We start from the raw sequence: 15,187 nt of genomic DNA, 5'->3' as shown, positions 1-15,187 counted from the left end.
TAGTAAAACCTCCAAAGAGGTACTCTTTTTTTACAAGGTGAAAGGAGTTAGCTCCTTTTGAAGAAATCATTATTGGCAGACTAATCTGGGAATAATTTTCTCAGTGGGAAAACGGTTTTTAATTAAGTAGCACTTGTTAACATTTTGTGACACAGACATAAAATGTAATTAATGCACAAAGATATTCCCTCCTTTAAAAACTCCACAAATTTATTATTTTGCTAGCAACCCTAAGTGAAAAAACTCCAGAACTTATCAACAATAATTCTAAGATATGACTATAAAAACTGATCAAATATTTTTTTCAGTTAGGAACCTTACCTTCCTTTTTCAACAAGCAGCAGGACATCTATTCTCTCTCCATTTTGCATCACACTGCTGGTTGCTGAAAACAAAACACACATACATTCATATGACCTTCACAGACACATATTTATAGACAAAAACATATATACATGCACGTACAGACAGACATGTTTTTTTCAAAATGATCTCCAGTGGCAGAAGGAGCATGGAATTCCTCAACTTTGCAAAAAATGAATGCTGCTGATAATGGCAACCAAACTCCACAAAACACCACACTACATTTACATTTAAAAGAAAAATGAACATTATCAAGAAAGTTTAAATGTACTTTTTAATGTGAAAACATGCTACAGTGTTTTATTATACTCAACTTGCAAATACAAGTTGTAGAAGACATAATGATTCAGGAGTAAGCTGGATTTTGGAATCCATTAACTTTTTGCATCTTAATGGCTGCACATGTTTACAGTAAGATAATGCAAGTTATCTGTTTAGCATGAAGATCACTTCCAACCTTCTTTATGTTCCCTTACCTTATCCCTGCTAAAAAAAGCACCCTGCAAAACACCTACATTATACATAACACAGCAAATACATCTGGATAGCTTTCAGTTGCACCACTTAAAAACTACACCATGCACTATACTAAAACCAGTAAATTACATGTAACCTGCTTACTAATTTGAAATTCTGAAAACCTAATTTCTCAAAGTGTGTATCATATATAATCCACACTTTACTTCAACTAATTCCCAGAGAGAGTAAAGTCCTAAATATCAATAAAAAACAATAAAACATTGCATGTTATATGATGTTTTTGTATCACACATACTCCTAGCCTCATCTATATTTACTGAGTCAAATATCAAGAAGGTAAGTTACTAAACTTCCACAAATGCTTTGTTAGTTTTCAAGTTTCATTCACACAAATCAGTATTAATAGTGGAGCAGACATATTTTGGAGAAAGCAAAAATCAAAGAAAAGAGTATGGATATATAATATTTCCAAGAAATACAACTAGTATTAAAAACCCCAAGCAAAACAAATTCTCAACTGAACGTCAAAAGTGTTTCATTTTTATACATGAGATATAATATACAGAGATTTTTCACGCTCTTATGATTCTGGCAGAGGCAATTACAGTTGCATCATCAAAAAAAAAAATCAGGAAAAGTTGTCCTTATGCCTAATCTTTTAATTCTTAATTAGGATCAAAAGTATTCACAAACTAAAAGACACCTAGAGGCATAAAAACATTCCTGATTAAAAACCACCTTGGTAGTGTTATTTACACCAAATATAAGGTGGCAGTAAATAAACAGTAGAAAATCCAATGGCATTTAGGCAAGCTCCTGAAAAACAGTCCACAATCTGTCAGCATTTATAAAGAGTATCATCAATGAAGACCTAAATTATCTTCTCTGTGTTACTTTATTATAAACCTCAAATAATATGTATTTTTCTATGTAACATATTGTCTTGTTCAATATAAAAACAAGTAGGGCAGATATGCTTAAAAGAGGATTCAGAGCATAATTACAAACAATGATATAAAATTGGTCATAGAAGACCATTTATACAAATATTCTTATCTCTCCACATCGTGATATTGAGCAAATAATATTTTTAGTATCAGAAAAAAGTCTATTAGTCTGTGAAATAGTTTTCCAAGAGAATTATAATTTTCCAGTATGTTTGAGTATTTTAAAACTAGACCTGTCAATCATCTCAAGAATGTGTTCTGCAGCGAGTATTTCTGCCCTGTCAAAAATATGAGACAATAATCCCAAAAGGTTATATATTATTATTCAATTCTTTACTCTTGTAAGAAACATACTGCTGCAACTGGAACAAAAACTGTCATCATTCATTTTAGAGCTGTGAAAAATTTCTCTGGCATGTGCCAAAAAGTAGGAAAAAAACCCCAAGACAGAAATTAACTAACCCCATATTTAGATAAGAGTTGGAAGAACATCTGACTTCTATGAAGGAACAGTTACTGAGCTTCCCAATATTTATTACTTTGAAATGTAATAGAAATGTCCTTAACAGTGAATTAATTCCACAGAACATTTTCTGAATACCAGATGTTCTTACTTAGTTCTTGCAACCTCCTTAGATATATGTAATCTTCTTCAGCATCCTCCATTTCAAGACAAAAATAAAGGCTCGACTTCTCTATAGCAAACCAGCCTTTTCTCCACTGATCCAGGTTATGGCAATCTTTGTAGTACAGCTGCCCAATAAGGTCACAGTCTCGCTCTAACAAGGATTCAGCCACTGGGGGAACAAAATGCTACCAAAGAAAATGGGGTGAGTCAGATGAAGAAAAAAACCCTCTGCCCCTAAAAAACAAAATCAAAATATTGCAAATCTACAGGATTCTAGGATTAAGATCACAGTAAAAAAACCTCAAATTTTGAGATATGAAGCCCACACTCATAAACCCAAAGATAAAACAAATTTAAAATGCAAAATCAAGTTTAACATTTTTTTCCATTCAAGCTCTACAATTCAAACATTTTTTCTTTTAAACTACAATTGATTTAATTAGTAATGTGACTATTAATATTTGGAACAGTATAAAATATGGTATCACCTTATGAATTTCATTTGAGCAAATAAATTTAATAGAACTGCAACCATAAAAAAGTTGAAATATACTCATAGAGTATATGTCTTTATATTAGAGCACGTTTAATATATTCTTAAGGTCAGCATTAAAAAGCTGCTTCAATTCCTTTCACATTTTATTATCTCGTTTCAAACATTAAATGACAAAAGTTATTTCTTCCTGCTGCACAAGAAACCTTTACACACAGGAGAAATCAGTATTCGTCAATAATGGCTTTTCAAAAGTTTTAAGCTAACAATAGCACTTACTATTTGTGCAAAGGCTCCTGGCCTAACTGAAAAAGATAATTATCAGTATTACCTTAGCTATTGCTGAAGTCCATTTTCTTTGTGAACGTGCAGTTTCAGCTCCAAACAGAAAAACACGTTCTGACAGTAAGTATATTTCAAATGTAAAGATGTCCCTAAAGCAAGTAAGAGAAGAAACACAGCTGTATTTAGTCTCCAAAAGAGTAGGCATACTAGTGTTTTATTTCACTATTTTTTCATTCTTTCATACATATGGAACGCATCTCATCTGCATTTCTCCTCCAGTATTACAAGTAGGGCCTAGCTGATAATAAAGCACTTTACAACACATCAGGATCAAAGTACTTTGCAGGTCAATAAGACATGTTTAAAGCCCATGGTGTAATAGTTTTTTGAATAATTCCAAAACACATAAAAATGTTTACATATAGTCATTAAAAATGCATAGGGAATTTTTTGCTTTTGCAAGCTCATGTTATTTGATCAAGCACATTTTTTGATGCATTCAAAAGATTTTTTTGTATGTTTAATATAAGCTGAATATATGTTTAAAATAAGAATTTTTTTTTTGTATGTTTAATATAATATAATTCAACCAGTTGAATGGGAAGTTGTAAACAAGTTGAAATGTTGGTTCATAGGGACTTTTAGATGTCATTTGGTCTGATCTCCTGCTCAAAGAGGGATTATCACAATGAGAAGCCTTGAAAACAGTCAAGGATTGAGAGTACTATTCTTGTCACCAACCTGTTGCTGCCCCTCCACCTGCCCTTTTAACTGAAGAGGCTTCTCCTATCAGACAGCCTGAATCTGCTGGGGTGAAATGCCTGGTCACTGTGTATCACCCGCCATCACCAAGAAGAGTAGGAATACTTTGAAGCTGCTGTAGCTCAAGTAACTCTTAAAACTTTTCTTAAGGGAGGTTCTTGGATATTTTTCCTTTTAAAAATATGAACCCTATTTATTCAATTTTTAATGGACAAATAAGAGGGAAATGTAAATCAGTTTAAATTGGTGTGGAATTTGGAAAATAAATATGGTGCTGAAGTTAGGGTTGGTCACGCTTTAACTTACAAATTATGGTTCACAATTTATTGTATCATTTCTTCTGTGACCTCTTGTTAGATGCTTTTTCCTTTCAATGCTGAAGACTGAGATTTGTCTAAATGTGGAGATCTGAGCATGAGTCACTTCTATAATTTTCAATAGCCACTTTGGAAATTATATAAACAGTTAGTTCTGACTAACAAAATAGGCATTTTTAAGGACCTGCTGTTTCACTACATGAAATATCAAATCTAAGTAAAGTTTCTCATAAAACTCCTCAATCACAGGTAAAGCACAACAGGAAGTTAGTTATTTCCAGAGTGAAGTATTCAGCCAACATGTTTTTTAATTTAGTTATTAACCTAAAATGGAACCATCTGGAAATGCAACAAACAATAGGTTAGATTTGAACACAGAAGAAAAAAAGTGATTTTTTTTTCTTTTTCTGGGTACCACAGAGCTACTGCAGAATAGTGAAGGTCACATCTCTGTATTTTATAGCATATTGAGACATCACCATGTTTCAGGATTTCTCTCCCCTGTAGTAGTCTAAGTCCTTTATTCCCATTATCTTTTTCAGAAGCTTACTGAACAGACTATGCTTTCTTTGCTGACAATTTTGTTTTGTAACTAAAAGCATTACAGTATTATACAATAGAAAGTTATTTTTATTTTAGGCACATATACACAGGTTTAAAAATAAAGTGTTAAGGAGTCTGTTAGACAAATACAAAGCATATTTTAAACAAAAATATTGCAATAAAGAAATTGAGAATCACTGTCATCAGATTTAGGTCACTCTCCATGTGATGTTTTTCACGTACAAATGGGAGAGTTTCATGTACAATCCGAGAGAGTTACAAAAGAAAAAACAAGACCTTCCCCGCCTCCCACCAAAAAAAAAAAAAAGCTGGTTTCTTCCAATTAAAAATGTTCATCAGTTCCACTGCTGACCTCAGCTACAGAACACAGAATGGATTTCAAAAACCAATACCTCTGTGACCAAATCCAGAAGCATTGTGGAGAGCTCTGGTCTGCTACATTAGAAGGAAGAAACAAAGCGAGAATTTTGGCTTGAGGCACAGGTCAATCCCAGAAAGAAAAATGAGTATTAATTGTTCAATTTATCATCATGTAACCTTTCAAGCACTGAGAATACTCATTACAGATTTAAAAAGAAAATTATGTATCTAATTTAAGCTGCCCTTTTAAATTATCCTAATATTTTCATTCTATCACTATAAAAAAATCCCTAAATATCACATAGCACTAATTTCTTAAAGTCAAATAAAACCAGCTTTTTTTCTAAATTGCCCATTCAAAATCCAAGAAAAAATGAACAGTTTGTTTACTGAAATATGAATTCAGGAGCTTACCCTCTATTTAAAAAGAAGTTTGACTTGTGTACTACAAGACAGATAACTTCACTGATGTCAATCATACCATTAGGAGTGGTAGTTTTATCATTTTCATAGTAGCTCAGAAAGCCACTTTCCAAAGTGCACCATCTTTTGTTGCAATCTGTGATTAAAAAAATAATAGAAAGGTCAGATTTTCTTCATTAAGTTGTTTGGTTTTTTTTAAATAGGTAGATAGAAGATGGAGAAGAAAGCCTGCAGAGCAACTTCAATTAATTATTTGGTATATTTAATTACAACTTAATGTTTACTTCCTCCTATGACCTAAAATATGAATATAACACATGACATAGCATAGTAATGTCTATTTGCTACTGAAAGTAGTCATGAATTCATTTTAGCTTATGTCTAGTTCTTAGAACAAAATCTGAGATCCATCTGTTTCCACTGCTGCAGAGAAGTAGAAAATAAAAGAAAATACTCTTTTTATCTTCTACTGTCTAAAAATTCCTATACAGCTGGCAAAGTACTGAGAATTTGGTAAAAACAGGTCTGTCAAAAAAATCCCCAAAAAAAATCAAACTAAAAAAACAGTTGTAATTTGAAAATATTAACTATGTTATCTGATATTTCATGCTTTTTCTGTTGTTTTCTATGTGGTTTATATAAGTTTTATAAGTAGTTTGTACTATTTATTAGTATTTCTTTGTATCATGCTATTTGTTATCTAGTACTATCTAGACTATGTCTAAATACAAATATTAAGTACTAAAATAAACATAATGGTTTGATAACATATAGGTTTACAGGAGTTGAGCGCCAAATTTTATGGTTTTGAATGTTCCAAGTTTTTTGTCCCCCAGCTTTTCCTTCCTCATCTTCCACAACCTATTCTACAAAACAGCTCACTACTTCAATATTCATTAAACTATTAAACTCTCAAGGAAAATTTTGGAATATTGATGCTTTTTAAAGGGCTCCATAAAACCTTTTACACTAGAAACAAAAGCAAAAATCAAACTCAAGCCCCTAAACCTCTAAGCTTTACTTTTTGATCCACTACATCAGAATAGCACCATCATCAGAGCTCTCTTCCCACTGATATCAACAGCTGTTAATTAACAACAACTCTCCTCAAAATGCATGCCCTCCTGCTGAAAACACTGATGCCACTATAATGAGAAGTACATACAGAGTTGGCTCTCTCCTGTACTGAGACACACATAATGAAAAACGAGCCTGTATTTCCAGGTGTTCCACCTGTTTGGTATAAAACCTTGGTTGATTCACAGCACTGACTGATTTCTTCAGTGTCCTTTTACCATTAGGGCCAAGTCTACAAAGGGTAACAGTTTTCTGTGGCAACAAGCAAGCACTTAAATTTTCAGCCCTTGGTGCTGAATGCAAGGCTGTCAACTGCCTCAGAGATTCCTAACACTGATCTAATAATTAAACAGCTTCACAGGATTCTGAGTTGGAGCCCTGCATTTTTTTTAAAAAAGGCCCCAAATTTGTCTAAATGCTGTGAGAACATGGTACTTCCCCTGCCTTCACAGGTCTCAACTAGTTCATGGCAAGTCAGAACTGTTTCAACAGGAGTTCTCTTCTCTAGAACTAGATGGTTCGGTCAGATTTTTCAGGAAACATGACCTTATTTGAATATCTACAGGCAGAGGAGGGAACTGAAATTTTCTCACACATATGAGTACTCTAACCCTCAAATTACTTCCTAGAGAATAAGAATGAACAATAGTATTTCCACTTATACACAATAATTTGCAATATGTGTATTACTTCATGTTAGTGAGATTTAGAAACAGTTCTGAATGCAATGAAAGAAGAGAAAGTTTATATATTTTATATTTTGAATAGCAAGAAGTATTGTCATACTGCTTCTCAAACATGGCAGAGATAGATTAGAGCCCTAAGGCAAGAGCAGTTTCTCATTCAAAGTTGCAGGGGTTGTTTTTGTTTTTTGAAGGATGTCATTACATCTCCCTCCCTTGTTCTATTTGTCTCCTTGTAACTCCAAATGGTCAGGGAAACCTGTCTTCCCATGTATTTGTAAAGAGCCCATCCCAGAAATATCAGTCCTGACAAACTCAGGGGTAATTGAACATCAGTACAAAAACAAAGCAAACAAATGTCCATGCCCAAAAAAGCAAACAATAGAACATCTACCATCTTCAAGACACAATCACAATTTCAGAGAACAACACCTGAGCTGAGAGAAATCTGGTTCCTTTCCATTTATTGTAGGTTCCCTCAAGTAGTAAGTGCAATGCTAAGAAAAGACTACAAACTTTCAAAGCAGCTTCATTTCTGAAATGGAAGACAGTCAACATTTCTTATCTGAGGGCTTTCCTCACAAATTTTAAGACATCCTACTAACAATGCTCAGTCACAGTGCTTCTCCCCCAAAATGACTACAGAGGCCATTCTGTGAGCACTTCCAGGCAAATCTTCAATCTATACAGGCATTTAGAAATATGCCACTTCGAATATGCCATTGTGTCAGAAGAGTTTGCCTTGTATCTGCTCTCCACTTAGCTAAGCACCGACTTCTGGGGTTTTTTACAAACTTCTTTATGAATATATACAGATACCCACAGCACGGAAGATCAGGCCTGAACTCGGAGAAAGTAGTAATGAGGCTTTAAGTTAATACATTGTTTCCCAAATAAACTCAGAGAAATTTCAGAGCAATCACAGATAAAGTCCTATCCAGCAGCAGTCCTCTGTCAAAACAGGCATGTTTGTTAAGAACTGCAAAGTTGCTAGGAAATGCCTATGATCAGGCATTAGCACAGTCAGCACCCAATGCTTTCAAGAATTTGGAGCCACACTAACATACAGATTCTTCAAAAGCATATTTAAACAGGAGTTCTATGCTTTAGCATACTTTTAATATCCATTAAGTATATTAAAGGCATATGCCATGAGAATATGGACATAATCATACAAAATATGTATATAGCAGTGCAGGATGCCATGTAAGGATTTTAGAAGCAATAAATTCAATAAAAAATCACCACAGATCTTAAAAATCCATGTTATTTGTTTAGATGGAAGAAAAATATAGGAAGACAAATGGGAAGAAAAAGGGAAAATTATCTGGTAACACCTCTCTCAGAAAAAAAAAGAAAGACAGAAAACTGATATGCACAGGAGGCTGTGCATACCTACTGTGATATACATGCATTATCACCCCACAAAGCTGAAGTTGTCATAGAATCATTGTACATGCTCAGTTCTACTTGGAAGATTTTTTAAATTTGTGAGCTTGAGAAATACCCTACTAAAAATTCAGTGCTACTTGTAAATGACTTCTCTAATAGAATCATTTTAGATGAAAATTAATTCTTGGCACTAATCTAAATATAATTAAAGCAAGAAGTGTTTCTGTTTGTTTTTTATTTATCAATTACTGTGTTAACTGAACAATTTTTTAGAAGTTCAGTTTTCTTCTTCTGTCAACTACTGAATGAAAAGATCAAGACAAACAGTATTTTCTTTATCTGAAAGAGGTCTACTGAATCAAAAGAGGACATTTCTTATCAAAGACATTTCATCTCAAAAAAGTAAGAAGTTAAAAAGAATAAAATTAATCCAAATCATACATATTCATGTGTTATTCAAATACATAAATTGAAAGTTAAATACCTTCTTTTAATTTCTTCTCTGTAGGAAGCTTAGTCGCATTAGAAGAAACTTTGTACAAGAATTCACAAAGAAAGGTAGAATGTGAAAAATCCTCAGAGAAGCCACTTTCAGAACAAGGATCATAGTTTGGGAAATCTATTCAAAGACAAAGGAGTAAAAAGCATACAGATCTTCAGTTTTGTCAGTTAAAGCCATTTTTCCATGTGTCTAAATGCATGTCTGTAAATACACAGTTGCTCTGCAGTATCTTACTACCACACTGATAAAATTTACTGGTTTTATTTTTATAATAAGCAAACATATTCGTTAAAAAACGTGGTTCACATTTCTTACAATGTTGCAATTTTCAACCACTGCTCGCCAAGGTAATATAAAATACTGTTTCCTGATCTACAAAACTTTGATTTTCATCCATTGTGTAACATACTTCAACAGAAGGAGACTTCTTCTCTTGAAGGATTATACAGAGTTTACCAGCAACTCTGGCTGCAGACAGACAGCAATTCTTGGTATCATCATCAACATACACTGATTTTTCCTTCCCTAAAGATAAGAATATGATGGTACTGCCTTGGCTGGAGGGCCAAAAGTAGAAAGGGCCAAGACAAGCAAACTTCTCTCTCTGCAGCCTTAGGATGGCATGAGACCATAGGTAGCAAAGAAACCACCCTAGCTACATGTCTGCACCTGACTGAGCTCCACATCCTATGATCCACTGCATGGCACTGGCCTGAGCAATGCTCAGGCAGAAGTTTAGACACTGTGTCTGCCCTTGGAAGCCTTAATTCATTCCTCTGTTTCCCAATAATCCTTTTTTTGTTCAGCCTATGCAGTGTCACTTTGCAGAGTGACACAAGCCAATGGAAAGTTGATCCAGCCACATCCACATAGCTTTTTTTTTTTTTCAGTGTAGATCTGCATGTGAACTTTCTGATGGTTTCATATACTGTCCAGTGCTTCTAAAAGAAAAGCTCAGTCGCACCCATGAACCTCAATATATTTATTATTAAGAGCAGCTTTGTGTTTCCAAGAGCCTCATAGCAGCCACACACTGCAAACAGAACTGTTCACTTCCAAACCAAAGTTTATCATTTGCTCCAAGCTGCAACAGAAGCTGTGATGGGAAAAGAGGTTTCTAGGATAGATCATATTGTAAGTTCAAGAGGTAAGTTTTATTTTGGGATGACAGTTTGTGAAAAAACAGCTAGGTCTGTGTGCAATAGGAGTAGGTCTCAATTTAAATATTATTTAAGGAAAAGAAAAAGCACTAGATGAATTCTTTAGACAAATGTTAAATTTATGTACCCGGTTTTTTTCTTGTAGAAGACTGACAATATTGGTAGAGAAGATGATATTTTTTTCTGTGCTATAACTAAGGGTATGAGATCTATGACTTACCACTGTGTTGTCTAAGTCCTAAACATGATGTCTGAGCAAAACAGCAATCCTGCACACAAGTAAAATTGTGCACTACTAAAATACAGTTAATGCCATCACAAATGGCATTGATATACCACTACCATTGATATACCTCTGATATACCACTATTCTTCAAAGCAAAGCCAATTCTGCTTCTGAATTATTTCAGTCTCTTTTTCATAATAAAAAATTAGACCACAAGAAAAAATGCATCATACCTGAGAACTTATTATGGTACAGGAATTCCATCTGCAGTCTTTGTCCAGCTTTCTTGGCCAATAAATATGGAGTGCTGTTAACAGGGTCTCCAGTGGCACACATAGCATCAGCCCCACTGAAGAGCAACATCAGAGTTTCTAGCACATCTTGCTTGACTACAGCAGCACACAGGGCCTTATCATAGAGAGAGGAAACAGGAAGTCTGTTTAAATTAGAAAGTTACTAGCAACAAATACATGCAATGTAGACGCAAATCCTTTAAACTCTGATATAGCTAGACCATAAACATTGAGAAGTATCAGAAACCATGAAGTATGGTCTGAATCTAGAAAAATTAGCAACAAAAAATCCCAAAATATCAACCCAAACCCAGCAAATGTTGCTTTCACAAATTCCACTTGGAAAGGATAACATGAGTAAATACAATTGGAGGGAAAGCTTGCTGTTTATTTGCATCAAACTACTGAAGAAAAACTTACTATTTCAGACCTCAGAAGTTTAACAAAAGAGATGAGATTAGATTCTTAAACTCCATTCCTAGACACATACTGAAATTCCTAGGTAGATTTTTTTAAAACCACTGTCAGTCAATAAGGCAAACTACTCTTTTTATCGAGATGTATTATTAAGATATATTAAGATTAAAATGTATTAAGATTTTTTTACTCTTTTTATGAAGCTGTATCTGATATTTGTTCATCTTCCTTGAAATTTAAACATCTCACCATTCTAAATCCTGAGTCTCCATTTATTTTTGTATATACACAGAGACAAACATGATAAACTTTTTTTTTTATTTTACAAGATTGTTCCAACACCTTAAAACCAAAAATATCTACACAATTACAGCAAACTATTCCATTAAAATTTCTATTATTTAATGTTTATTTTAGTTATTTAGTCAATTATTGACTTCTTCTTAAATGATTAAAGCAAAAGTCACTCAAAATAGGAAAATTTAGCTAGTCTAATAAACACATAAGCACCCTGAAGGCACAAGTTAACAGAGAAGACAGCTCAGTAAAAGTTCTAGAATTACTTGGCAATGAATGCCTTATTACATGGTAATTTCATGTCTCTATAGAGAATTTGATAACTTTTCCCAGTATTTAAATGATTATTTGACATATATCCTTCCCCACAAAAACCAAACCCCACAATCTCTGTATATCCTTTCCATTTGATTCATGTAATTGAATGCATTAAATTGCAAAATTCATTAAAACTGTTCTGCACTCATTAACCCTGAAAAATCATGACTCAAACCATCAAATCTTAAAATCAGAATATCAGAACTTAGAATTCAGTCAAATGGACATCAAACTTTATAAAGACATTGATAACTGAAGTTCTCTGTTTCACAACTCTAAATAATTTGTTTTTGTAGAAGTAGAGAACACACTTTTTTCATCATTAATTTCAACTTTTTCATTTCCAATAAGCTAACAGCTACTATGTAAATGTGTATGAGCTATTTTCACCATTGATAATAATGAATCATCTACTGTATTTGAATGTTAAGTGTCAGACAAACACATAAGGAAGTAATCTAAGGAAGTGAAGTGGAAATTTGCACCCCTAGACTATGGTTACATTAAAATAAAGATACATCTTTCGATGGCTAAGGAAAACATAGGAAGAACTACAATAACCTTCTTCAAATAAACTAACAGGAAAAACAATAAACTAGGTAGTCATGCAATGACTCCTGCAAAGGCTCCCAAGTAACCCTTACTCAACTGTGTCAGAATGTCACTCAGGACACTCAATTAATTTCTCACCAGGTTAGCAAGATGACCAAATTGCACAGATACAATATAATCCAAAGAACAGTATGGGCTTCATCATGCTATATTACCTTGTTCAACTGTTCCTTGGTTTTGTAGTGGAAAGGTGTTTTCCTGAATTTTCCCTCTTTGTATTTTTGTGTAATGAATGTTATCCTTTTTTCTGCAGGGTCATCAACATGCAATTCTTCATCTGGAGGAAGATTTCCAGCCCAAAAACTGTTTGCCCTCTTATTTCCAATGACAATAAAGAGCTAGATGAGACAAAGGGAATAAATTATCAAATTAGTAAGAAGGATATGAAGCTAGCCTCTAAACAGTTTTCAGCTGCTACAAGTTGAAAAAGAAAGTTATTAAAGAAAATTGCCTTCAGGAGACAGCAGCCTCTCTCAGTCACTGCCTATGGTCATCTACAAATGAATAATAAAGCCAGCAGCCATCATTTACCATAAATAGCAGCCAAGCTTTACAAGATAAATCAGTTGTAACACTTCATTATATATTAGAAAATATTAATTCAAGTTCAGAGAAGAGTAGCATGTGTTTTAAAGAAAACACTGATGGCTCCAACCCTCTCTATCAGGACCACTTTTTCACCACCACCACTTTTTAACATCCCAGGCAGCTAAGCTGGTAGTGACAAGTTTCCTCTCTTTTCCCCTTTCTTCATATTGACTGCTCTCCAAAAGCATTTTATTTATTTTACCCCCAAAATCTTAGGTACTTGGAAAAATACTAAGAGAAATTGTACATTTTGTTAGCAAAATGAATATTTGGAATTACACAGAGGTACATGATGCACAGAAACATCAAGTTTATTGTAACAGCACCATATTGTTTAGCAGTTGTATATTCAGTTTTCTTGTGAGTAAAGCAGTAAATACCTCCCTTTCATACAGTAGGTTTCAAGATGGAACAAAGAGTTACAATATGACAACATACCTCGATAAGTTCATTGCTCCAAATGCTTGCATCCATTTTTAGACTCCGGACCTTGGAATCTCTTGGTCCTAAAGATCTGTGTTGTCCTGAAAATCCAACAGCATTACTTAACTAAGGTACTTAAACAGGGTTTCTCTTCTGTTTAGATAGCAAAAAAAGGTAATGAGCCAGATTTATTCTACTTGCTATTTTTAAAAAAGGTTGGGTTTGAGATTTGAATTTAAATAAAAGCATAAAAAATACACCTCTTTTTTTAAAGAAGTTAATTTCATTTCACAGTAATGAATTAAAAAATAGGCTGTCTCATGTAGACTATTTCTGGGATAGCTTGGTTTGAAAGAAAGCCTAGAATTATAAATTATTTGCTTGAATCTACAGCAATATAAAACATGACAGAACTATATTTTGAGTAGTATTTGAAAAAGCTATCCCTATTGGCAGTAATATATGTGCAGATGTAAAAAAATTAATACCCAAAATTTATACACTGAAAATTGTTATTCTTTGGCATCTAGCCTTGCAAAAACCATTCCTTTCCCATGAAGTGTTAGGGTGGCTTAATTTTCACTAATTGTGAAGGAAGGTTGACCTGAAAGAACTCAATCACGACAGACATGTCATTTATGCATGGAACTGCTCTAGAATAAGGCTGACCTTGGTATTAAAAAAAAGTTATGCTCATGTTTTGTTTCTCAAAACTTCCACGAGAATAACACTTCAAAATAAAATTAAAAAAAAAAAAAAAAAACACCAATACAAGGACATACATAGATATGCAAACATGACATTTTGTAGAACCCACATAGCTTGCCATTAATTACTCTACCTGCACACTTCTTACAAATGACAACACAGAGATTGATGGATGCCCAGTCAGGACCAGGAGCTTTACAGTCAGCGCAGCTCCTGTTGGACTCATTGAACCAAATCTTCTCAGCTACTTCATAATCAGATAGAGTTTCTGCTATTGATTGCTGGAGTGCTTCAATCCAGTCTTGTTTCTCTCTTTCTGACTCTGCTGTAAAGCTGAAACAATTGACTTTTCTGTGTTATTGATCTTTATTTTAAAGCCCAATTAAACATGGTCTGTAGCCTCCTTATTCATTACATTTACACCAGAAATCACAGTCAAAAATCTTCCTTCACACAGATATAAATCCTAAGATGAAATGTATTATTTTGTATTTTTAAATTCAACAAAACTCCGTTTTAGCATTGTTTTCAACAAAACCACTACTAGTAAAAAGTAGGTAGCTTTTGTAACATTCATGGAACATCCCTGAGTTAATTTCAATCCTTTCATGTTACAAATTACCAAACTTAAACACTGAACTTTAACAAAAGCATAGAATGATATAAGGAAACGGGGAGAATTAAAAGAGAATTAAAAAAAGATGAGAATGAAAAAAATTACAGGGAATTAATAAAATTACTGAGAATTTATAAAAAACTAGCTTTTCATTTAAATTCATCTTTTTAAAAATTAAATAGTAAAAAAAACATCAACATGGTCATGTCTTAAAAAGAAAATCAAAGAACTAGCTATCTACCAAGTAGCAACA

General features: G+C 33.5%; 1 protein-coding gene across 4 annotated transcripts in view; it reads right to left on the bottom strand.

The window, feature by feature from the left end:
- Window positions 1-15,187, bottom strand: part of ARAP2 (ArfGAP with RhoGAP domain, ankyrin repeat and PH domain 2) — a 196,162-nt gene that overhangs the window by 45,061 nt on the left and 135,914 nt on the right. For all 4 annotated transcript variants that reach the window (XR_010361387.1, XM_064418435.1, XM_064418434.1 and 1 more), the window contains 9 exons: window positions 14,452-14,651; window positions 13,626-13,711; window positions 12,755-12,937; window positions 10,896-11,070; window positions 9,259-9,393; window positions 5,614-5,758; window positions 3,243-3,345; window positions 2,405-2,603; window positions 322-385 (listed from right to left, as the gene is read on the bottom strand). Coding sequence is in view for 3 of the 4 variants with exons in the window: in XM_064418435.1 (XP_064274505.1) it covers window positions 322-385; window positions 2,405-2,603; window positions 3,243-3,345; window positions 5,614-5,758; window positions 9,259-9,393; window positions 10,896-11,070; window positions 12,755-12,937; window positions 13,626-13,711; window positions 14,452-14,651 (1,290 nt within the window). In the remaining variant the exon portion in view is untranslated. The remainder of the gene's footprint in view (window positions 1-321; window positions 386-2,404; window positions 2,604-3,242; window positions 3,346-5,613; window positions 5,759-9,258; window positions 9,394-10,895; window positions 11,071-12,754; window positions 12,938-13,625; window positions 13,712-14,451; window positions 14,652-15,187) is intronic.

This window comes from Passer domesticus, chromosome 4 (assembly GCF_036417665.1).
Source record: "Passer domesticus isolate bPasDom1 chromosome 4, bPasDom1.hap1, whole genome shotgun sequence".
Taxonomy (NCBI): Eukaryota; Metazoa; Chordata; class Aves; order Passeriformes; family Passeridae; genus Passer; species Passer domesticus.
The sequence above is the reverse complement of the archived record's forward strand: the minus strand, read 5'-3'. Positions and strand labels throughout refer to the sequence as shown.